This window comes from Mustela erminea, chromosome X (genome assembly GCF_009829155.1).
Source record: "Mustela erminea isolate mMusErm1 chromosome X, mMusErm1.Pri, whole genome shotgun sequence".
NCBI classification, from domain to species: Eukaryota; Metazoa; Chordata; class Mammalia; order Carnivora; family Mustelidae; genus Mustela; species Mustela erminea.
The window spans coordinates 6,748,364-6,770,215 of NC_045635.1; the positions used below are offsets into that span (position 1 = coordinate 6,748,364).

The following is a 21,852-nucleotide window of genomic DNA, read 5'->3' on the forward strand; positions in this document are numbered from 1 at the left end:
TGAATTGGGAGTAAGGACCTGGAGGTGGGAGGCTTCCCCCGGAACAGGCTGAGGGCTGTTAGACCCAATGTGGAGACGGAGCAAAGTGGCTGAGGTCGGCGTCTTCCGGCTGAGGTGGGCTAGTGAGTATCACTGGGGATTGGGACGGTGTCAAGCCTTTTCTCCATCAAAGGACAGACCTGTTTTAAGGGTGCCTACTTGGTCACATGTTAAATGCTGTGGTTTGATTTATAAACAAGGACTATTTTGTTCTGAGGCAAACACATTCATTCATTCATTCAGCGTTGAGTGCCTGGATGTGTCGGGTTCCATTCAAGGCGGTGGACTTAGTGCAGTGGACAGAGGTCATTTCAGAAACCCTAAAGTTGAAGATAGTGGAAAGAAGAGAAAAAATGCCCTCTAACCCTGTGACAGTTGCTGTTTTGTTTTATTTGTGTCTAATCTTAATTCTATGGATTTTAGAATCACATGTGTTTTTGCCCAGAGGCGGGCTTAAGCAAGGCACTCTGATTCGTTGGCAGGAATTCCAGCGGATTACTGCGTGCTGTGCATGTGAGGCCGTCTTCTAGTCTAATCCAGGCTCTCATCCTTTCTGTCTGTTAGTGCACCTGCCCAACCCCCCATCCGTTCACCCACCCACCCATCTCTGGAGCTTCTACGGTGTATCAGGCACTGTTCAGGGTGCTGGGGGGACAGCGTCAAGCAAGACACAAGCAGTCTCTGTTATCGTGGTGTTCGTGACCTACAAGTGTATTCTAGAATGGAGTCATTCAGACCTAAATCATTTCGGGGAATTTACTGTTGAATTTCTTGTTGGGAAAGTAAACTCACCTTCTTTGAAATCCATCAGTGGACTGTTTTCTTACCTACAGGATTCTGCTTCAGGAAAAAAGAAATTGTCTCCTTATGCAGCTGGAAGAAGCTACCCGCTTGACATCCTATCTCCAGTCCCAGTTAAAAAGGTTGGTAACTTTATTTATTTTTATTTTTTTCAGCGGGTTGGGGGGTGCAGAGGGAGAGAGAGAATCTCAAGCAGGCTCCACGAGATCGTGGCCTGAGCTGAAATCAGGAGTTAGAGGCTTAACTGACTGAGCCACCCAGGTGCCCCTAAAAAGGCAGATAACTTTATTTTATCTTATTTTAAAAAAAAATTTTTTAAACTTTGAGAGAGGTAGAGAGAGAGCACAAGTAGGCAGAGTAGCAGGCAGAGGGAAAGGGAGAAGCAGGCTCCTCAGCAGGGAGCCCAATATGAGGCTCGATCCCAGGACCCTGAGATCATGACCTGAGCTAAAGGCAGAGGCTTAATCGACTGAGCCACCCAGGCGCCCCAAAGCAGGTAACTTTAAAAGAGCAAACTATGCCTAATTATCATGTTATGAAGGCATGTCCATGAACTTCATCATTCCCTTGAACGTGTTTTTCCTCCTACCAGAATTTAGAACCAGAAGTGGTTGTAAACACAGAGGCGGGAAGCGGCTACGTTGTATTTTTAAGAGGAGCCGCTGATGCAGGGGGCAGGGAGCGGGAGGAGAACCGAGCTTGGCTGCACAATAGAGGGTCTGAAGTCAAATTGGCCTGGCGATTTTATAATTTACAGCTTCTCAGGTGTATATATCCATCTCCATATGCACATGGATAGTTTTAATTTTTTTTTTTTTGCTCAATGATATGAATATTTTTAAAGTAAGATTTGATTGCTCAGTGGTAGCTTCCTTTTCAAGTACACATATATATATATTACAGGCTTTCCATGTCTTATTTTCTCAGTAATTCCCCCTCACACCACCACGAGGTAGGCATGATTATCTTGCAGCCCCCAGTGAGAAAGCGGGGTGGGGGGATCCCGAAAGGGCAAGTCACTTGACCTGGTGGGCTCGGCTGGTCGGCCTTGGGAGCTGGGACCTGAAGCCAGGCATGAGTCTCCGATGTTACCTACCGCTCTCGACTGACAGTCACAAGAAGCAAAGGAAATACTAGTGGAGGTGCCTCACAAGTGCTTGTGAGTGGTTAGAGACACACTCTGTTCCAGGGCAGGGGACGGGGGAGCAGGATTCTGTTCCCCCTGGAACCGACCAGGTGCGCCACTTCGCAGTGGACCGCGGCGGGGTTCAAGCACGGGTCTCCGGGGCGCTTTTCTAAGAGTGTGGGCATGTCTTGTTGCAGCCTGTCCGCCAGCACCCTGACTGTGTCTTCCGGGAGCAGTCGCGGGTCCCTGGCCTCCAGCCGGGGCTCGCTGGCCTCCAGCCGCGGGTCCTTGAGCTCCGTCAGCTTCACCGACATCTACGGCCTCCCGCAGTACGAGAAACCCGACGCCGAGTGTGGCCAGCTTCTGCGCTTCGATCTCATTCCCTTCGACTCCCTGGGACGAGACGCCCCCTTCTTGGACCCCCTGGTGCCCTCGGCCTTCCACAAGCAGAGGCGCTCCCTGGACACGCCGCAGTCCTTGGCCTCCCTGTCCTCCCGCTCCTCCCTGTCCTCTCTGTCTCCCCCGAGCTCGCCCTTGGACACGCCCTTCCTCCCGGCCTCGCGCGACTCGCCCTTGGCCCAACTGGGGGACGGTTTCGAGGTGCCCGGCCTGGGCACCCTCGACAGACTGCGGGCCCAGGCCTCTGCTTTGGGGGATGAAGACTTGCAGGGCACGGCTTCCCTTCAGCCGCACGGCTTCCTCGGGGAAGGGGAAGGACCTCGCGAGCGAGGACCCCAAGCGACCGTCGCTCCCACGGCTGCCCGTGAGTACGGAGGAGTGCTGCGGGTTTGCTCGTGCTGGGGAAACGGCGGTTTCGGGTTCGGGGATGAAATCGCGTGCAGTTGCGCTGACGTCAGCCGGCTCTTCGATTCCATAGCGAGCTTTGGTTTCAGACGGTTGGTGGGGTCACGCCTGCCGGCTGCATGCTTTCCTCCTGGGGCCCCGGGGTCTGGGGTCTGGAGAGGTCGTGGAGCTGGTCAGGTCGTCTTCCCCAGGAGTTTGCTTGTCTTCAGAATGTGCTCCATTGTCGAAAAGGATGGTAAGCACCCCCGCCTCCCGCAGTCCGAGGCCGCTCAGGAGGTCCTGGGGCCTCCGTGAGCTCCCCGGGGTTCGCCCTGGCCCGGGTCTGCTCGTAGCCCCAGTGGAAAGCTCTACTTCCGGTGAACCCGTGACTTCATCTCTTCAGCCTCTGACCTCCCAGTTTTCAAAGCTGTAATTTATCAAACGTGGGAATGAAAATAATTGGTGTCATTTCAAAAGACACGCCCGTAAGCATCCGTCATTTCACCCAAGCGATGTCTCTGGTGCCCCTCAGATCGAGCCAGGCCGACCTTGTGCATCCAGTCAGTTACCTCAGCTTGTCCTTGGTGCCCGGCCCTGACCAGTGGTAGCCCCCATAGAAAACGGGTCTGTCGCTCCAGAGAACGTTCCAACCGATGGCTTATGCACAGAGCAGGGCCTAGGCTCCGCCCCTCCTCATCGGGACCCCGTGTGCTTTTCTGAGCCAAACTGCAGCAACTTTAACTCCCTTAGAGTTCCGAGAGGACCAAGAGCAAGGTCTCCTTCCTCAGGTTCGTGAACTTTTATATGCACGGCAAGGTTTTAGACCTTCCATTTAGGCAAACGCAAGATATTTGTGTAGCTTAGTGGGTCTCAACCAAGGGATTATTTGAACCCTGGAAGGTACTGGTCAGTGGCTGGAGACAGGTTTGGGTTGTCACAAGTGAAGGCTGTGCGAGGGGGCACTGCTGGCGTCTAGTGGGTGGAGGCCAGGGGTGCGGCTCCCCACTGTCCAGTGCCCGGCACGGCCCCCGTCACAAGGAGCCGTCTGGCCAAGAGGTCAGTTATGCTGAGGCCAAGAGGCCTGGTCTGGCCGTGCACCGGTGAGCGGTCCTGCAGCAGGGGGCAGAGACGACACGTGAGGACAAAGCCAGGGCGGTATGGTGGTAACAGCTTCAGACACACAGCTTCGAGGCCCAGACTCTGTTGCCTGGCCTGCTGGCCCGCTAGCTGCATGACCTTGATTGAGTGCATGCGCGGACTCAGCTGAGTCTTGGCTTCCCTGCCCACGAACAAGGCGGTCTTCACTCACCACCGTTGTGTTTGCCTGAGTTTTACGTATGTAAGCACGCTGGTTACTGTGGCTCTAATCAAATGATAGGCTCTGTTAGCACCTGCCTGCTGGACCAGGGATGTGTGAGCTGGGGAGGCCGCCCTGTGGCTTTGCGGCACCTGTGACTTTGCTGTCTTCTCTGTGTTTACAAGCATGCCTTTCGCATCCCCAGGCATACGGTTTCTGGCATTCACGTGTGCAGGTGCCCTTCGTCCCTTTGTTCTTTATAATCACAGGTTCAGCGTTCCATGTTTACTCCTTTAATTCAAAAAAGAAAACACAAAATCGGGACCAAATGGCACATCTGTTGTTGCTTAAGCTGATTGCCCTCAGTGCCTTGCCTCCCTGCCAGCCTGGCTTTAAAGGTTGAGGCACGAGTATCAGTCTTGTTAGGCAGAAAGTCCCAAGGCCCAGGGGCCCTTTTGGGCCAGGGGAAAGACAGGGTGAGAGGGGAGAAGAGCTGATTGAGTTTCCGATCCTGATTATTTTTTTCTTCCCACTCTGGCTAACGTTGTGTAATTCAGTCCCTAGACTGGGAGGTATTTGGTTATGCTGTGTTTGGGTACTGCCACCTTGTGGTCAGTTCTTGTATGACAGTGTCCCTTGACTTGGGTCTTTATAGTTTTGAAATCCTTAACTCTGTGAATGCATTGGTCCTAGTGGGTGCCCCCTGCGAAGGCTGGGTTGGGGAACCAGCTCCAGGCGTGGACACTGGGTGACTTCTGGCCTCTCTTGATGTTTGTGGGAACACTTGAGCCTAGAGTCATCGTAGCTTCGTAAAGATGGCAGGGATCTTGGTCCTGCTTGTTACTCTGCCCGCATTTATGACGCCCGCGTTTATGACATAGTTCCCCCCGACTTTCTAGTTTCCTTAGGAACAGGACAGCCTAAGTTTGACCTCCGGCACGTTTAGTTGTTAGAAAGATAAAATTGTGGTATGTGGAAATTCAGAATTGCCCAAACCTATAAAGCAACCTCTAGGAGTCACTTCTTCCATTGTGTTTTAAATCAAGCTGAGGAGGCAGAAGGTGGGCAAGGGGAGTGGGGGAATAGACTCTAATCTTCAACGTTTTTAATATTTTTACTACACTTTTATCTTTCTGGGATTTCAAAAGCCAATTGTGTCGGCACACCCGGCTGACTCAGTCCATGGAGCGTGTGACTCTTGATCTCGGGGTTGTGAGTTCAAGCCCCACGCTGGGTGTAGAGATTACTTAAAATCTTTTAAAAAGCCAAATGTATCATGACTTTTGAAGTCTTTTCCTGTTTTCTTTTCCCATTAGTATTTGCTAATCTAAATCTGGGAAACCTTGATTTTATTCATCCGCTGATTGACTTTTTATGATACTCATACTCTGTTTAAAACTGTTGGCTTAAATTCTGCAGTTTTTTCACTTTGTGCTTTTTTCTTTATCTCCTTTCTCATGCGGCTCGACAGAAACGTTCACTGTAAGTGACCTCGGAATCCCTCACCTTGTTGGTCAGGCAGTAGGCACATCTTTGTGCGATGAATCTGTGTAGTTAGCGTGGGAGGGGTGTGGCCAGGAGGGGCATACCGCATAGCTGTGCCTTAAAGAAGCTTGCTAGTTACCGTTATCATTATTATTAATATTATTATTATTATTTCAATGTTAATATTTATCATGGCTACTAAAGTTGCATAAGAACTTATCTAAAAGCTTGAAGTACATATTTCTGTGTATTTTTCCCACATACCAGTGGCTGTCATTATTTTACTAATAGGCCACCTGGCAGCTTTGCCCACAATGTGACTTTCATTGTATTTGCTTTTCATCAAGCAGTGCTGATGTCCTTAGGTCTCAGTGTCTGTCTGTCTGTCTTTAACGGTAGAAAGGTCGGTGATGTTCTCAAGGAATGTCGGGAGGGCCGTCGGTTCCTTCCTTCCCTGGCCTTGCGCCCCGCGCCCCGTCGCGCCGTCTGGAGGCCCCGGAGCAGGTGGCCGCGGATGTAGCGTGGGAGCTGCTATGCGCTTTTTCTCAGCCCCGGCCACGGCTGAGCTACTTCCTTCCGACACCTGCTGCCAGTTGCCAGTCGCTCTGTGAATGCGGTGACTAAGCCTGGGATCACTGAGGATTAATTCCTTCGTTTCCTTTTTCTCCTCCGAGACTGGCCCTGCAGTGAGAGAGAAGCGGTGTGAGCGCTGCACTGGCGGCTTCGCCGGAAGGGCCCGGGCTCCTCGCTTGCGGGCTGGCCTGGAAGGAGCGCGAGGCTGTGCCCGGGAAGCCGAGCGGAGTGCCGGGGCGCGGGGTGCAGGCAGGGAGCGCTCTGGTTTGCGGGGGAGCGGCGCGACAAAGGGCTTCCGTCTGGATTCCCAGCTGGGGCCTTCGGGGCCTCCCGAGGGGCAGGAGTGATGAGAAGAGCTGGGCTCCGAGAGTCCGCGCCTCTGGCCGCCCCGGCACGGAGCCGGCTTCGATCCCGGACCGGAGAGGCGCCCGGAGCTGCGCGGGCCCGGCACTGCAGACCGCCGGAAGGACAGCCTTCGTCTGCGGCCGAGAGCTGCGGCCCGAGCCGGCCCGTCCGTCTGGGCGCTGTCTAGCGTGTTTGGCCTGGCTCGGTGTGCGAATGACGATTTGGTTGGAAAGCGAGCTGGTGCTCAGTGGCCTGGACACTTCCCTCAACGTAGGGCTGCGCAGGTGCCTAGATTGTCGTGTTCAGAGCTGAGATGGCCGAAGGGAAGCACAGAGAGGACGGGGGGACCCGCGCTGCTAACAGGAGGCCTCGCGATGTCAGAGGAAGGCCCCGTTCGGGGCTCCGTGTTCACTTCCCGTCTCCTCACCAAGTCTGCCCCCCTGGAAGGCGCTGACACGCCCGTGTGCACGTTCACACCTGGCACCGGAGGGTGGCGGCCCGGCTTTCACTGGCTTTGTGAAAAGGAACTTGTGAGGGAAGGAGCAAAGACAGGGCATGAAGTGCTAAAAGGAAGAATGTGGGTGGTTGCTCTCGGCTCTCGACTAAGAGAGAGACGAGGCAACCATAAGCTGCCTAGTACCAGTAGCTTGCTAACCCCGGGAAAGCAATTTTAGAAAGAAGCAGGTCTGGCCCCTGGGCGGCCGGGAGGACGTGGCCATCAGAGGAGCTGTTTCCAGAGGCTGAGTCTGGGGCCAGCCGTGTCCTCTGACCTGAAAGTCACCCCATCTTGTTAGGGTTTATTTGGATAATTAAAAAAAAATTTTTTTCTGGTTGTGAAATATAGAGTATATGTTTATTGTATAAAATATGGGAAATACCAAGCATCGTAAAGAAGGAAATGAAAATCACCCCGCCCCCCGTTCACATGTATTTAGGTAAGAGGTGCTGTCCGCATTTGGGGTAACCTTTCTTTCCTGGTCTTTCAGGGATGATGGTCTTTCTCAAAGTGTGATACGAAGGGGCATCTTCTTCTGTTCTGTGTGCTCATTAAGGAGTTGAAGAGAGATTTGTGACTGTTTTAAAGAGATTTTAGGAGAGCCTGGGTGATTCAGTTGGTTAAGCATCTGCCTTCGGCTCAGGTCGTAATCCTGGGGTCCTGGGATCAGCCCCATGTGGAGCTCACTGCTCAGCGGGGAGCCTGCTTCTCCCTCTCCCTGTGCCTGACGCTCCCCCTGCTAGTGCTCTCTCTCTGTCCAATAAATAAATAAAATCTTTAAAAAAAAAAAACAAACAAAAAAAGTAAAGAGCTTTTAAAGAAGTAGCCAAAAGTTTATTTTTTCAGTTTTTCAATATTAAAAAAAAAATTTTGAGTGCAGCGAATTTAAACATATGCATGTCTGTTTGATGATGTCTGTGTATAGAATGGCGTGTCTTTGGAACACTCAGTAAGTCTGTATGTGCCCTAACATAGGGTGCTCATTTCTTGGCATCACGGTCCCTGGCCCCCCGGTGCTGTCACCTCTGACCCCAGGTGTGTCTTTTGTTTATAGCAGTGACTCTGCGAGAAGACAGTGCCAGGAGGCTGGAGAGGAGAGCCCGCCGAGTGTCCGCATGCCTGTCGGATTATTCGCTGGCGAGCGATAGCGGGGTATTTGAGCCTCTGAACAAAAGGTGAGAAGCTGATCTCCTTCCTCAGCAGACTTGCCACAGTGTTACTGTCAGGCACAAGACGTGTGCCTACGGGGACTTGTGCAGTGTCGCAAACGTGTGTCTCCAAGGCTAGCATCTCCTCCGGGCTTCTCTCCACTTTGGTAGTTGGGCCTTGGCAACCCACCGAGAAAAGTCCTCCGGCTTCTGTGTGGCGGCTGGAGGATGGCCCTCCTTCCGTGGCTCGTGCATGACTTCCTCCTGTCTGGCCCTGGTCAGCTGGAGGCCCAAGCCCCTGCTAGCTGGAAAAGGAGAGCCAGTGGACAAGAGAGACCTGCCCTTCTAGAAAGGGCCTTCGTTACAAATGAATGTTCTCCCTCCTTCCCCTCTTTCCTAAGCTAGAGGAATCCCTTCGTAACGACAGAACACCTCTTGGGATTCTGGGCTGTGTTTTGATTTGACACGTTTGACATCGTTATTTCCTTCCCGGTGTCTGTCACACATTTTACTTGTCACAGATGGTGTAAGAGTTAGTTCGGAAGTTTGCCCCGAGTAGTTTGCTCAGAGACAACAGCACTTTGTAGGCGGGTCCCCACAGAGGTATGTCGTGGGCCTGCTGTGTCCTTTCAGTCACAGTCAGAGGTCATTTAAGTCACAGTGTAAGAAAGCCCCTGGCGGTAAGAAGCGCCCGGAGCACCAGAGAGCTTCTGGCGAGCCCGCGGTCACCTGCGCCCTGGGCGGTAACGCCGGGGACCCTCCGCTTTGTTCAGGAGTGAAGATGCTGACGAGTCTGTGCCCGGAGACACCTGTGGGAACGAAGGGCCCCAGATCCACGTGGGATTCTTGTGAGTACGGGACACTCTTCCCCTGTCACTCCTGGAACTGATCTGTAGACTGGCGCCCACCCGGTGACCCGCACTTCCAGGCCGGGAGGGATGTGGGGACCCCCGCCGTCTGGGCGCTGCTCCCGGCCTGGCCCGGCCTGGCCCGCTTCAGTGGCTCCCGGGAGGGGACAGAGGTGGCGGGAAGGAGGGCTGGGCCAGAGCGGCTCCACGGTCGCCCTCCAGTACTGAGCGTTGTGGTGGGGAGCTGTCCCCTCACGGGCCAGGACGCCCAGGGAGGTGGCCACAGCAGCACAGGCCCCCGGAAGGTCTCCACCCCGGGGGCTGGGGGCGCCGGCTCGAGCTGCTCTTTACTTCCCAGGCTCGACAGCGCCAACGAGTGTCTTCTTGTGAACGTGCTCCAGCTGAAGAACGTGGCGGGGCTGGTCCTGAAGGAGGACAGCAAGATGTAAGCCAGCGTGGCGACAGCGCTTCTCCCCGCGGTCCGGGGACTGGGGACCACCCCGCCGGCAGTGGTAGCCCCTGTCGGGGGAGAGGATGCCTAGGGCGTGTGCGTGCCAGGGCTCATTCCTGGTAAAATGCCAGGCGGCGTCTGCCCGGGAAGGCTCAGCGGCGTTCAGAAGACTGGGTGACGTGGCGGCGCCCCAGGCTGTGGTCGTGCAGAGCAAACGGAGAGGCTTTGGGCGGGAGCCGGGGCCCTTGTCGGAGCGAAGGACAAGGGAGAACGCAGGGTTGTGCCAGGCAGGTGCCGCCACTGGGAGCCCCGTGGCTCGGGCTGGCTGCGCGGCGGGGCCCCTCACCCGGCGGGGCCCCTCACCCGGCGGCCGAGCGCAGCGCTCACGGTCTCCTTGAGCCCAAGGTGCAGGCCCTCCCAGGAGTCTTTAAAGCTTGTCTTCTGAAGGCCTCGGGAGCAGCCCGGTTGTCAGTGGCCGCGGGCTCACCCTGGGGTTTTGCCCACCGTCATGCTGTGCTTTGCAGCTGGTGTTTGCGCTTCTCGTTTGTTCCGTGCTGGGGGTGGACAGGGCGGGAAGCCCGGGCTGGTGTGAGCGGTCTTGGAGGCCAGGCACACGGAGCTTGAAGAGGGAGCCAGGAGGCCAGGAGAGATCAGTATAGGTGGCTTCCCAAAAAGCCGGTGAAAGCAGGACCTCTGTTTGACTCCTTCCAAAGTCGTAGCTCCTGACTTGTAAGCCTTTCTCTTCGAGAGCGTTTCTCCCCCTGGTCTCAGGGGGCATGTCAGTCCTTGGACTTACTCTTAGTTGAGAAAGGACCTTTTCCAAAAGACTTAAAAATTCTGCCCTTGGGCATCCGAACAGGGGAATGCGTATACACATACATGAAGTTTGTGCACTGTATCACACAGACCTGTCCGGAAGTGTCACGTCTCTGTTTTTTTCTTCCTTCTCTCTGGTTCCAGACACATCCGAGTCTATCTGCCGCCGATCGACTCTGGCACCCCGAACACTTACTGCTCTAAGGCTCTGGAATTCCAGACCCCCCTGGTATTTAATGAAATTTTCAGAATCCCTGTGCATTCAAGCATGTTGACGTTGAAGTCACTCCAGCTGTACGTGTGTGCGGTGACTCCGCAGCTGCCGGAGGAGCTGCTGGTGCGTCCTTCCCTCCCTCCGCCGCCCCTCCCCTGCCTCTCTTTCTGTCCCGACAGTCTTCGTCTCTCTCCCGCCCCTTCTCTTGTCTTTCTGCCTTTCTTTTTGGTCTTTCGTTCTTTCTTGTTGCTCCATCTTTTGTCCTTTCTTTGGTTTTGTCTTCTTTGTCTGCCCACCTTTCTCTCTCCTTTGTCTCTGCCTCTGCCTCCCTCCATTCCTTCCCGGCTCCCTCCTACCCCCCCCTTCCTTTTTCCGGTGGTGGGCTGCTTAGAAATTGTCCTGTGAAGTCATCTCTGCAGCTGGGAGTACAGAAAGGGATTTGTCTTGCCAAGTATGCCTTAAATATAGTAACTTTAAATATATTATCTCAACTAACCCTTGCAAGACTTCTAGAAGACCCCCATTTTCAGTTGAGGGAACTAAGTAGGGTTGAAAAATTGGGCAAATAAAAAATAGAGGATGGTCAGTTAAACATGAATTTCAAATAAGCTGTGGATTCTTTATTAAGATAAGTATGTCCCATGCAGTATTTGGGACATACTTACACTGTACAGAAATCCATTGTTTATTCGAAATTCACATTTACAGGCTGCTCTAGGTTTTACCTGGTCCTCCTTGAACTAGGAGTGCGAACAGCTTGTGTTCAGTACCCCAACCACACCCTATCTGGGGCCGTGGCCAGGCAGCCAGGATGCTTTCTTGGTGAGGTTGGAATTTCTCCCCTTGGTCTCACCCCTCGGCAGTAGAATTAGATGGTGGAGTTCAGCCAGCCCTCTCTTGTTTCCGAAATCTCCGAGTGATTTCGCAGCTCATCAGTGGGTGGACCCTGAGCCTGACCTCCCCTCCCCCAGGTTGTCCACTCTCGGCCCCCGTCCCCCTCCCGGCACCTCCCCACGGGGCTGAAGCAATGGCCCGGGAGCCTCCCTCAAGGATACCCTCTGTTACCACTTTCATTTCACTGCAGTCCTTTGGAGAGCATTCTGTGTTTCCAGTTACAAGGTTACAATCGAAGGGCAACCCTGATGTTTTATGAGATTCCCCTTGGTTGTTAAGGTGAAATCATTCTGCTTTTTTTTTCAAACACCCTTGCAGGGCATTGCTCAGATCAACCTGGCCGACTACGACGGGTCCAGCGAAATGCAGCTGCGCTGGTACGCGGTGCAGGTGTTCAGCAGCTGCGGGCCGCCCAGGGCGAGGGAGAGCGAGCGGCTGGGGGCTGCTGCTGGGGACCCGGCACAAGCTGCCACTGCCGGGAAGACGGTACGTGTGCCCTGTCGCGCTGCGGGCACCCACTGTCACAGGGGCTTTGTCTCTCACGAGCCTCTCTGCGCGCTTAGCATGGAAGCGCAGCAGTGCCCAAGAGGCAGGTTCAAGGGAAGGCACAGGAATGGGAGGTTTCGGTGTGTACGGCCGTTCACGGCCGTGGCTTTAATGTAGACGAGCTAGTGGTGGGGGGTGACGCGTTGGTGGTTTTAAAACTTGAGCCCTCAGAGCTGTACGAGGTGGCCCGGCCCTGTCCCGCTGGCACGGTGGGCACCCCTTGCCCCTGGAGAGTCACGGAGGGTGGCCAGCCCGGGCTCAGGCGCTGACCTTGTACCCCCTGCAGGATGCGGTGACGGCGCTGCTGGCCAGAACCACAGCCCAGCTGCAGGCCGTGGAGCGCGAGCTGGCCGAGGAGCGGGTGAAGCTGGAGTGCGCGGAGGACGAGATCCTCGAGCTGGGGCGGAAGGAGGAGCTGGCCGAGGCCGTGTCCGAGAGGTACCGGAGGCGGCCCATTGGCCGAGCCTCGACTCGGCGGCGGCTGCTGTGCCGTGGGGGCGCCACACAGTAGATGGGCCACAGTAGATGGGCCAGTGCCGCGAGGGAATGGACTTCTGTCCGATCCCTTCTGGAAGCACCTTGGTACTGCTTTACTTCCACATTTTCCACGAAGAGCCTCCCGTTTCCAAAGCTTCCTGCTGCTTCTGAAGGGCTTTGCCTGAATTTACTGCAGGGAGGGGAAGTGCACGGCGAGGGCTAGAGTGCAGTACTCAGCGGCTGGCTGGATGCCCGGCGGGGCTGGGCGAGGCTGGGAGCGGGGGCTCAGGGTGCTGACCTTGGGTGCTAGAGACGCACAGGCCCTCTTACTGAAAGGCCTCCTCACGTCGTGGCCCCTAGAGAACAGGCCCTTTGACCTGATGAGAAGAGTGCCTGTGTGCGACCACCGACAGCGCGTAGGTCTCGCTGGGTGCGTCTGCGGCAGGGTACCTGGTCCCGTGATGTGCTGTTTCCCCAGTTTTGTAAGAAGTAGTATCTTTTGTTTTTGTGACACGTCCGTCCTGGCGAGAGGTTTTTACCAAATTCAACGGTGGTTACACAGAATGTTTTATGTATGGGATGGGGAGGAAGGGGAAGATCCACAAAATGCAAAACAGGAAATCCTGGAGAGCTGTTACCGTCGGTTCCACTCACCCCACACTAGTAAAATTCACAGGAGAATCCCTGATAAGGACAGAGGGCAGGGCGGCCGGAGGTAGTTGGGGAAGAAAAGAGGAAGGGGCAGAAGGCCACCTTGACCCACACGCTGGGGGCTTCGGCAACGTCTGTCTGCAGGAGCTGGCAGGCCGACTCGGTGGACAGCGGCTGCAGCAGCTGTGCCCAGACCAGCCCCCCGCACCCGGAGCCCTGCTGCGTGGGCGGCGACCCCCTCCACGGACATGCATTTGCTGGCCAGGCCGACCCTTTCAGCCCCGAGAAACTTCAGCCCCCACCTCTGAAGGTGAGTGGAAAGGCTCAGGGGCCTTTTGGGCACCCCCCCGCCATGGTCTGCCGCCCAGCCCCGGGCACAGCCCTGGAAGGAGGGCGTGTGTGCGCCCCACCCCCACGAAACGGGAGGGGATGGGTGGAGGAGACGGACCAGATGAAGCTGACCGGCTCCGACCTGAGAGCAGAACGAGCAGAACGCCACGGCTTACCTGCAGACTCTCCCTGTGACAGTGGCTGTGGGGGCGCTGTGGCTGTTGGATCAGAGGGCTGTAGCCCAGGGGCATTTCTCGGAGAGCCGAGGGAGAGAAGGGAAGGGCCTAAATCTGTAGATGGCTTAAAATGGGCACAGCAGGTACCGCAGAAACGTCCCCCACTCTGAGTTGAAAAGAAAGAACAGCTTCAGCTAGAAAGGGCAGATCGGGGCTCCGTGTCGCCCGGCGGTGACCCGCTCCGGTCTTCAGCGCCCCACACGGCTCAGGAGGTCTCATGTGTCCTCGCTTGGGCTCGTCTCCTCTCTTTGCTCCCCTTGTGACCTTAGGCACTGTGAAGTGGCCCTTGGCCCGTCGCCCCTTCTGTTCACCCGATCTCAGTTGTGCCCAGGGCCATGTTTTCAGTGAGGATGTCTTTCACGTTTGCCATGACAGATGTCTAAGGAAGCCTGTGAGGTTGGGAGACGCTACCTCCGTGCTCTGGGGACAGCTTTCTCCCAACCGTTCAACTCCTCGAACCGTTTCATCATCGTGCCCCCCACTGTTACCCCAAAGCACAAGTCCCGAGAGACATGGTGTCCGCTTCCCAACCGCACACGTGCGGCCGCTCTACACGAGCGGTTCTGTGGCCCGGTCTCCCAGTGGTTGCTGGGGGTCAGCGTTTTCAGACCCTTTAAAGTGCGGGCTCGAACGGGGGAGGGGGCTGTGGGCGGTGAGTTTGGTGTGCGGTCGTCATCCCCGCCTCCCAGCCCCGATTTTAATTTTGAAATACTTCAAACCTACAAACTGCTTGAGTAATGGAACAAATACGCATACGCCCTTCACCGGAACTCCCTGGCTGTTCGTTCTTGACCGCATTCTCTCTCTGCATGTGCACGTGGGCGGGCGCGGCGCAGTGTAGATGCGGCCATGAAGAAAATGAATGGGAAATCCTGCCCTGGTTGGGGGGTGGGTGGCAACGCCATCACTCAGCAGACACAGCCGTGCTTGAGACGAGGGCTGCTGGAGGACAGGATGGTAGGCAAGTGCGGTTTGCGTTTTTAGAAAGATTTCCTATTTTAGAAGGGGTTTACATTTAGAGATAGAGATTTGTGGGGCGCCTGGGTGGCTCAGTCATTAAGTGTCTGCCTTCAGCTCAGGTCATGATCGCAGGGTCCTGAGATTGAGCCCCGCATCGGGCTCTCTGCTTGGTGGTGAGTCTGCTTCTCCCTCTCCCACTCCTCCTTCTGTGTTCCCCCTCTTGCTGTCTCTGTCTCTCTGTCCAAAAAAAAAAAAAAAATATATATATATATATATATATATATACAGATTTGTATTTATATTTTATCTATTTATTTTTAAAAAGATTTTATTTATTTATTTGATAGACAGAGATCATAAGCAGGCAGGGAGGTAGGTAGAGGGAGACGGGGAAGAGACTCCTTGCTGAGCAGAGAGCCCGATGCCAGGCTCCATCCCAGGACCGTGAGATCATGACCTGAGCCGAAGACAGAGGCTTAACCTACTGAGCCACCCAGGCGCTCCTGCATTTATATTTTAGATCAGGATTGTGAAATGGTGCAGCCTGTATGGATAAAAGTATGGAGGTTCCTCCAAAACTTAGAACTGCCATATGATCCAGTAATCCTACTTCGGGATATATATCCAAAAAAGTTGACCTCAGGGTCTCCAAGAGATATTTGCACACCCTTGTTCCTAGAGATAGAAGGAGCCCAGTATCCATTGTCAGATGAATGGATAAGGAAAAGGTGGTCTGTCCAAGCAGTGGAGTATCATACAGTCTTCAAAAAGAAAGAAATCCTCTTAGATTCTACAACACAGGCAGACCTTAAAGACACTGTGCTCAGGGAAATGAGCCAGCCACGAAGGGAGCACACAGTACGATTCCACTTACAGGTTCATGTGGACAGGAAGTACAAAGGTGGTCACTAGGGGACAGGAGGATGGGGAGTTGTTTAATGGGGACAGAGGCTGTTTGGGAAGATGAAGAATTTCTAGAGTTCTGTTTCCCAAGCACACGAATATATTTAACACTACTGAACTGTACACTGAAAACCAGTTAAGCTGTATTTTACATGTTTCGTACAATAAAAAAGGATGAAAGGTCATGGAAGCCTCACGGAGAACGCAGTTTTGGAACAGAAGCCTCAAGGCAGGAGACCCCGGAGCCTTGTGGGGGGCTGGGAAGAGCACTCGGGTGCAGGGAGCTGCGAGTGCAGGCCCACGAGTGGGGGGCTTCAGGGGGCTGATGACAGGAGAGCAGTGAGACCAGTGTGGGGCAGGGGGGCAGGGCGGTCGTCAGAGCCGAGCACAGAGGGAGGCAAAAGGACCAGATCATGCAGGGCCCGCTCCGGACTCTCCCTTTGCTCTGAGATGATCGGGAACGTGATGGGTGGTTCTGAGCACAAGGCTGACATGATCTGACTTAAGGTTTTCTGTGGATTTTTTCTTCTTTCTTTCTTTTTTTTTCTTTTTAAATTTGAGAGAGTGTGCGTGTGAGGGGGTGGGGAGCGGGTGGGGGCAGAGGGAGAGAGACTCCCAAGCAGACTCCACACTGAGCACAGAACCCGGCCCAGGGCTGGATCTCATGACCCTGAGACCACGACCTGAGCTGAAATCAAGAGTTGGCTGCTTAACCGACTGAGCCACCCAGGCGCCCCATGATTTTTCTTTTTCTAAAATTGGCATGAAATGTACAGAAGATGAAGGGAACTTATTCACAGTGAACAGTTCAGAGGCATTTAGCATGTTCACAACGTGGGCAGCCACTGCTCTGTCCAGTTCCAAAATCTTTCCATCATCCCGACGAAAAGCCTCGCACCTGTGAGACTGTCGCTCGCCAGCCCGTCTCCCCCAGCCCCTGGCAACCCCCGGTCTGCTTTCTGCCTAGGAATTTGCCTGTTCTGGGACCTTCCCTCTGTTCCGTGACCGAGTAGTATTACCTTGATGGGTGTTCGGCTCTTTGGTCATCCGTCCATGCATGGACGGACGCTCGGGCTGTTTTTACCTTTCGGCTACGTGAATAACGCCGCGGTGATTGTTTGCGTGCAAATGTTCGAACACCTGCGTTCCGCTCTCTCTGTGAACGCCTGGGAGTGGAGCTGCCGCCTCTAACCAGCTTTACCAGGCTCTCCCTCTGTGCTGGGCTGAGTGGAGATGGAACGGGGAAGGAGTTGTGGAACCAGGGAGACCGCTCAGAAGCTTGGGGTGCCGGTTAGGCACGAGATGACGGTGACCCAAATGGAAGGCTGGTGACAAGTGGTCAAAGCATGCATCTGCACGGGGCACCTGGGGGGCTCAGTCAGTGAAGCGTCTGCCTTCGGCTCAGGCCATGATCCCAGAGTCCCGGGATCGAGTCCCACATCCGGCTCTCTGCTCGGTGGGAAGCCTGCTTCTCCCTCTGCCACTCCCCCTGCTTGTGTTCCCTCTCTCGCTGTCTCTCTCTGTAAAAATAATAAGAAAATAATCTTTAAAAACACAAAACAAATCTCTAAGTGGAGAAGGCCAGGGGCATTCGTGTGAGGCTTATCACTCATGTCCTTAAACAAGTCATGGTAATAACGAACCGCTCTCTAGGTCGATAAAGAAACCAACACAGAAGACGTCTTCCCGGACGAAGTGGCGAGTCTCCCGAAGGAGAGGCCCGGCCGCAGGGCCCGAGGGTCGCCTTTCGTTCGGAGTAGCACAATCGTGCGGTCGCAGACCTTCTCCCCTGGAGCGCGAAGCCAGTACGTTTGCCGAGTAAGTTGAAATTCCTTTGCCGCTTGTCTGAGATGTTTCCTTTTTTCTTACCCGCTTTCGGGTCTCGTTTTACTGTTCATCCTGAAAGACCTGTGTGTTCCCCCAAGTGCCGGCGACCCGTGCGGCACACGGGAGCCGCGGGATCCGCGTGGCCGCTCCTTCTCGCCCCTTTCCTGTGCCTGTCGCCCTCTGGATGTCCTCAAGATTCTCACACATTTCTCCCCGGATTTTCATTTCGTGTGTGCACCGTCTCATGGTCGGGTAGCCCGGAGAATCGTTTCCACAGTGGCCTGCGGGTAACGGGTCGGAACAGGGCGTATCCTGAATTGGGTTGAGGTTGGGAAATCAGGCCACTAAGCGGTCAGGAGTCCTGAAGTGTCGCTCAGCCAGGTCCCAGGGCGGACAGCAGCGCTGAAGTCTCAGGACTCGGAGGCCGGGTTCAGAACCCCCAGCACGTAAATTCTCTGCTTGAGGGGACGGCAGGAGACAACGGTGGTTCTCAGCCAGGGCTGTGCCCTGCAGTGAAGTCATGTCGGTGCCATTGAGGGTGGAGGTGGGGCCTCCCAGAATGCTGGTGCCCAGGTCCCACCCCCAGGATTCATGGTGGTTCCTGGTGCGGCTTGGGGAGGACCCCTGGTGCTTCTGATGTTGAGAACTGCACTATGGTCCTTGAAGATAGGACCACATGTTGGAGCTGGGCTGGCAGTGGTGGTGTGACAGTGACAGGACGGATTAGGAAAGAGAAGGGAAGTTGAAGGATAAGTGGTCACGACCCAGTGGCCTGATGGGGCTGTTTGGATCAAGGAGAACTTTGACCCTTCCCACCTCTGAACTGGGGTTGTTGAAGCAAAACACCTTCCCTTGACCGGGACTGCTGGGGAGCCGGTCTCAGTCCCGCGAGAGAAACGAGCTCGGGCATGTGTGGGAGATGAGACACCGGGAATGTGGTTCCGGGGTCCCCTCGCCCACACTCAGTTTCCGTAACTTACTAGGACCCACAGAACTCAGCCAAGCGGCTCTGTTCACAGTTGTGGTTTATTATGGTGACAGAATCTAGACCAAGGTCAGCAGAGGGAAGAGGCACATCGGGCAGTGCTCAGGGAGACCTGGCGCAAGCTTCTGGGTCTCTTCGAGTGGGATTGTGCGGATGGCTCTGGTCACCCGTCCCTGCTGGGAGAGGCCGCCCGCATGGAGGGTTGCCAGCCGGGTTTTGTGGGAGGGGGTCACAGTGCTGATGGCCTGCATTCCTGACCTTCGTCTCCAGCCCCTCCACAGGTCAAGCTGATGGCCTAAGGCCCGCACTATAAATCACATTGTTGGCAGAGACTGGCCTGGCCCGAGGTCCTCAGATAAACAGAGACACTCAGGACATTCCAGGGGGTTATCGGTCACTTCCCAGGAGCTGGGCAAGGACCAGACCCTTCTTGGAGCAAAGTTAATCCTTTACCTTGAGGCATAGTGGGGCGGGGCCGGGGGAGAACAGCAGGGGGCAGGGCCAGGTGTCCCAAGCTGCCCCGGGGCCATTTGCAGGACCTGCCTCGCTTATCCCCGCAGAAGCAAGGTGTCCGGGTGTGGCTGCCCGGGGTCCCACGAGTCAGGCTCCGGCACTCTGGCCCCATCAGGCTGTAGCTCCGTGGAGGCTTGGGCTCAACCAGACGCCTGCCTGGAGGCTCTAGACCCAGGGCTGCCTTCGCGTCCCTTCCTCACCGGAGGCTGTTGCCCACCCAGCACAGAGCGGGCGGGGTCTGCTGTGTGGCGGAGCAGGAGACCTTCCCCAGAGGAGGGTGTCCAGCTCCTGTGCTGGCTTCCATGCCCTGCGTACAAGCATTTGCAGTTGCTGCTTTTAGAGGCTTGGTCGTTTTTCTCTGTTGCTCGCGATCGAGTGAGGGGGCATGGACGCTGCCTCGCCACGGCCTTCCCTGGGTCTCTGGGCTTAGCTGGCGTGGGAGAGCAGCCACGGAGCCAGGAGCCATGGCTTTCACACGGATGCACACTGACCCCGAAGCAGGAACCCGCCACCGGCTGTCTTGGCTCCCATGAAGAAGGTGTTATTTCTTGTTCTCTTTAAAAGCAGACCTTTTCTCTTGATGGGCAGAGTGGCTGTTAGTAGTGTTGGCTTGTCTTACTACCAGCAACGGGTCTCTTTTTGGAAAGTCATTTTTTCCCCAGCTCTTGGCAAAGCCAGGAATAGAGCAAGCTAGAAGGACTGAGAGCAAGTGAGAGGCGCCGAGGCCACTTCTGGCTCGGTGAGGGCCGCAGGGCCCCGAGAGTCCCTGCCGGTGCTGGCGGGGCAGGAGGCTTGTTGATGCCACCCCCCTGGAAGCTTCCCACGGTTCGGGTGACATGTCATGTGAGGGACGGTGGGGCGTCGGTTTGCTTACTTGGTTTGTTCAGGTTTGTCTTTGATCTTACTTGGTACTTGAAGTAGATTTCGTCCTCACTGAGCCCAGAAGGCTGGGTTCAAGTGCCCACCTTATCAGTGCATTCGTGCCCCCCTCCATGAGACGATGGGGAATCACACAGTTTGGATACACAGAGAGCATGAATAGTGCATTTCTGAGAAAGTGTTTCTAAACATCATTCTTTTTGGCACAGCTTTACCGTAGTGACAGCGACAGTTCAACGCTGCCCCGGAAGTCCCCGTTTGTCCGAAATACCTTGGAAAGACGGACCCTTCGCTATAAGCAGGTACGTGCCACGTAAACCCATATGGAACCTGTCCTTACCCTGGGAGTTGTATTACAGAACTTAGACGGTAAGAGTTTACATAACATTAATTTAAAGGGAATATATTTTGTAAAAAGGCATTTATTTTCTTGTTTACCGAGGTATGATTTTCAGGAGCCTATATAATGTCCAAAATGTTACCAATATTTCTTAATTTCCTAGGATAACATCATGATCTTAGATAATTCATGATCTTTACATCTTTAAATATAATAAACTAACAGCCAACCAATCTATATGAAAGACCCTCTTTTCGGGGTGCCTGGGTGGCTCAGTGGGTTAAAGCCTCTGCCTTTGGCTTGGGTCATGATCCCAGGGTCCTGGGATCGAGCCCTGCATCGGGCTTTCTGCTCAGCAGGGAGCCTGCTTTCTCCTCTCTCTCTCTGCCTGCTTCTCTGCCTACTTGTGATCTCTTTCTGTCAAATAAATAAATAAAATCTTTAAAAAAAAAAAAAAGACCCTCTATTCTTTTCCAACAAGGGGGTATGTATAGTTGAGGAATTTGTTTTTCAGCATAGGGTGGTCTTCTCCATGGGCCTGTCCTGTTGTTTCCATTTACTTTACCCACCGAGTGTTTTCTCCCCATGGCGTCAGTTTACAGTTTTGTTGCTTTTTGTTTGTAAGCAAGCAGTTTCTTGTCTTTTTTAGGCTAAGATTCTTTCAAAGAAATAATAAATCCAGAATTCCTTGTGGTGCCTATATTTAGAGCAGCTGCCAACTGGGAACGAGAAGAAAAGACAATTCAGCCACAAAAGTGTTTCTCAGCAGCAGCGCTGTTGACACTTCGGACTGGGTCATGGTTGTGGGGGCTGCCCTGCGCTCCCCACGCCCACTGGTGACAACCAAACTTGTCTCCTGAGGCTGCCCAGCGCCCCCTGGCGGGCCAAGTCACCCCTGCTTGAGAACCGCTGAGCTCTACTAGGAACTGAGCAGGGCTTTTTTTTTTTTTTTTTTTTTTTAAAGATTTTATTTATTTGGCAGAGAGAGAGGAGGAAGCAGTCTCCCTGCTGAGCAGAGAGCCAATGTGGGGCTCGATCCCAGGACCCTGGGATTATGAGCTGAGCCGAAGGCAGAGGCTTCAACGCACTGAGCCACCCAGGCACCCCCTGAGCAGGGCTTTTTAAGTAAACTTGGTTTCTTAAGTCAGATCATGAGTTTGCGTTCCAATTCTGTATGTGTGCGGAATAGTGTTACGTGCATGTAAAAAGCCTACAGCTATCCAGCCCACTGAACAGCGCTGGTGTGGGTTCACTGCCTTTCCTGGGGTCGTTTCCCATTGGGTGGGAAGTACTGTTCTCAGCAGCACACAAAATTCTTCTCTCATCTTAGGACTTTTCTTAAACATGGCAGGTTTGCTTACTTGAGGCTTATATGGGAAGGAAAAGTTTGATAGCTTGCATGTGGGTATGTATAATCTTGTAAACAAAGGCACCCAGATGATTTATGACATGCTTTTCCCCCTTTATACCATGGATCATTTAAGATTTTCCAGTATATTTTTTTGACTTTTTACAGTGTGACTGTATTTTCTCCTGGCCTTATAATTTACTTAATCTGTTTCCTCTTGTTACGTATTTAGGTTTTCTCTATCCTAAACTTTAATTGGATCCCTTCTGTGCATTATGAGTTGTGCCTTTCAAATGCAAATCAAAATGAAATTTCAGAACCAAAGAAAATGTACATTTTGTCGCTTGATGTGTATTGGCAAGTAGAACTTCAGAAAGATTGTACCCATTTTTTTAAGATTTTATTTATTTATTTGAAAGAGAGAGACAGTGAGAGAGAGCATGAGAAGGAAGAAGGTCAGAGGGACCTCCATGCCCGTGGAGCTGGGAGCCCGATGTGGGACTTGATCCTGGGACTCCGGGATCATGACCTGAGCCGAAGG

At 54.0% G+C, this 21,852-nt stretch overlaps 1 protein-coding gene across 4 annotated transcripts in view; it reads left to right on the forward strand.

The window, feature by feature from the left end:
* Positions 1–21,852, forward strand: part of WWC3 (WWC family member 3) — a 108,950-nt gene that overhangs the window by 83,052 nt on the left and 4,046 nt on the right. For all 4 annotated transcript variants that reach the window (XM_032329507.1, XM_032329509.1, XM_032329508.1 and 1 more), the window contains 11 exons: positions 873–962; positions 2,164–2,729; positions 8,000–8,120; positions 8,867–8,941; positions 9,300–9,386; positions 10,353–10,545; positions 11,635–11,802; positions 12,149–12,300; positions 13,135–13,300; positions 17,073–17,237; positions 19,833–19,925. In XM_032329507.1, the coding sequence (XP_032185398.1) occupies positions 873–962; positions 2,164–2,729; positions 8,000–8,120; positions 8,867–8,941; positions 9,300–9,386; positions 10,353–10,545; positions 11,635–11,802; positions 12,149–12,300; positions 13,135–13,300; positions 17,073–17,237; positions 19,833–19,925 (1,876 nt within the window). The remainder of the gene's footprint in view (positions 1–872; positions 963–2,163; positions 2,730–7,999; positions 8,121–8,866; positions 8,942–9,299; positions 9,387–10,352; positions 10,546–11,634; positions 11,803–12,148; positions 12,301–13,134; positions 13,301–17,072; positions 17,238–19,832; positions 19,926–21,852) is intronic.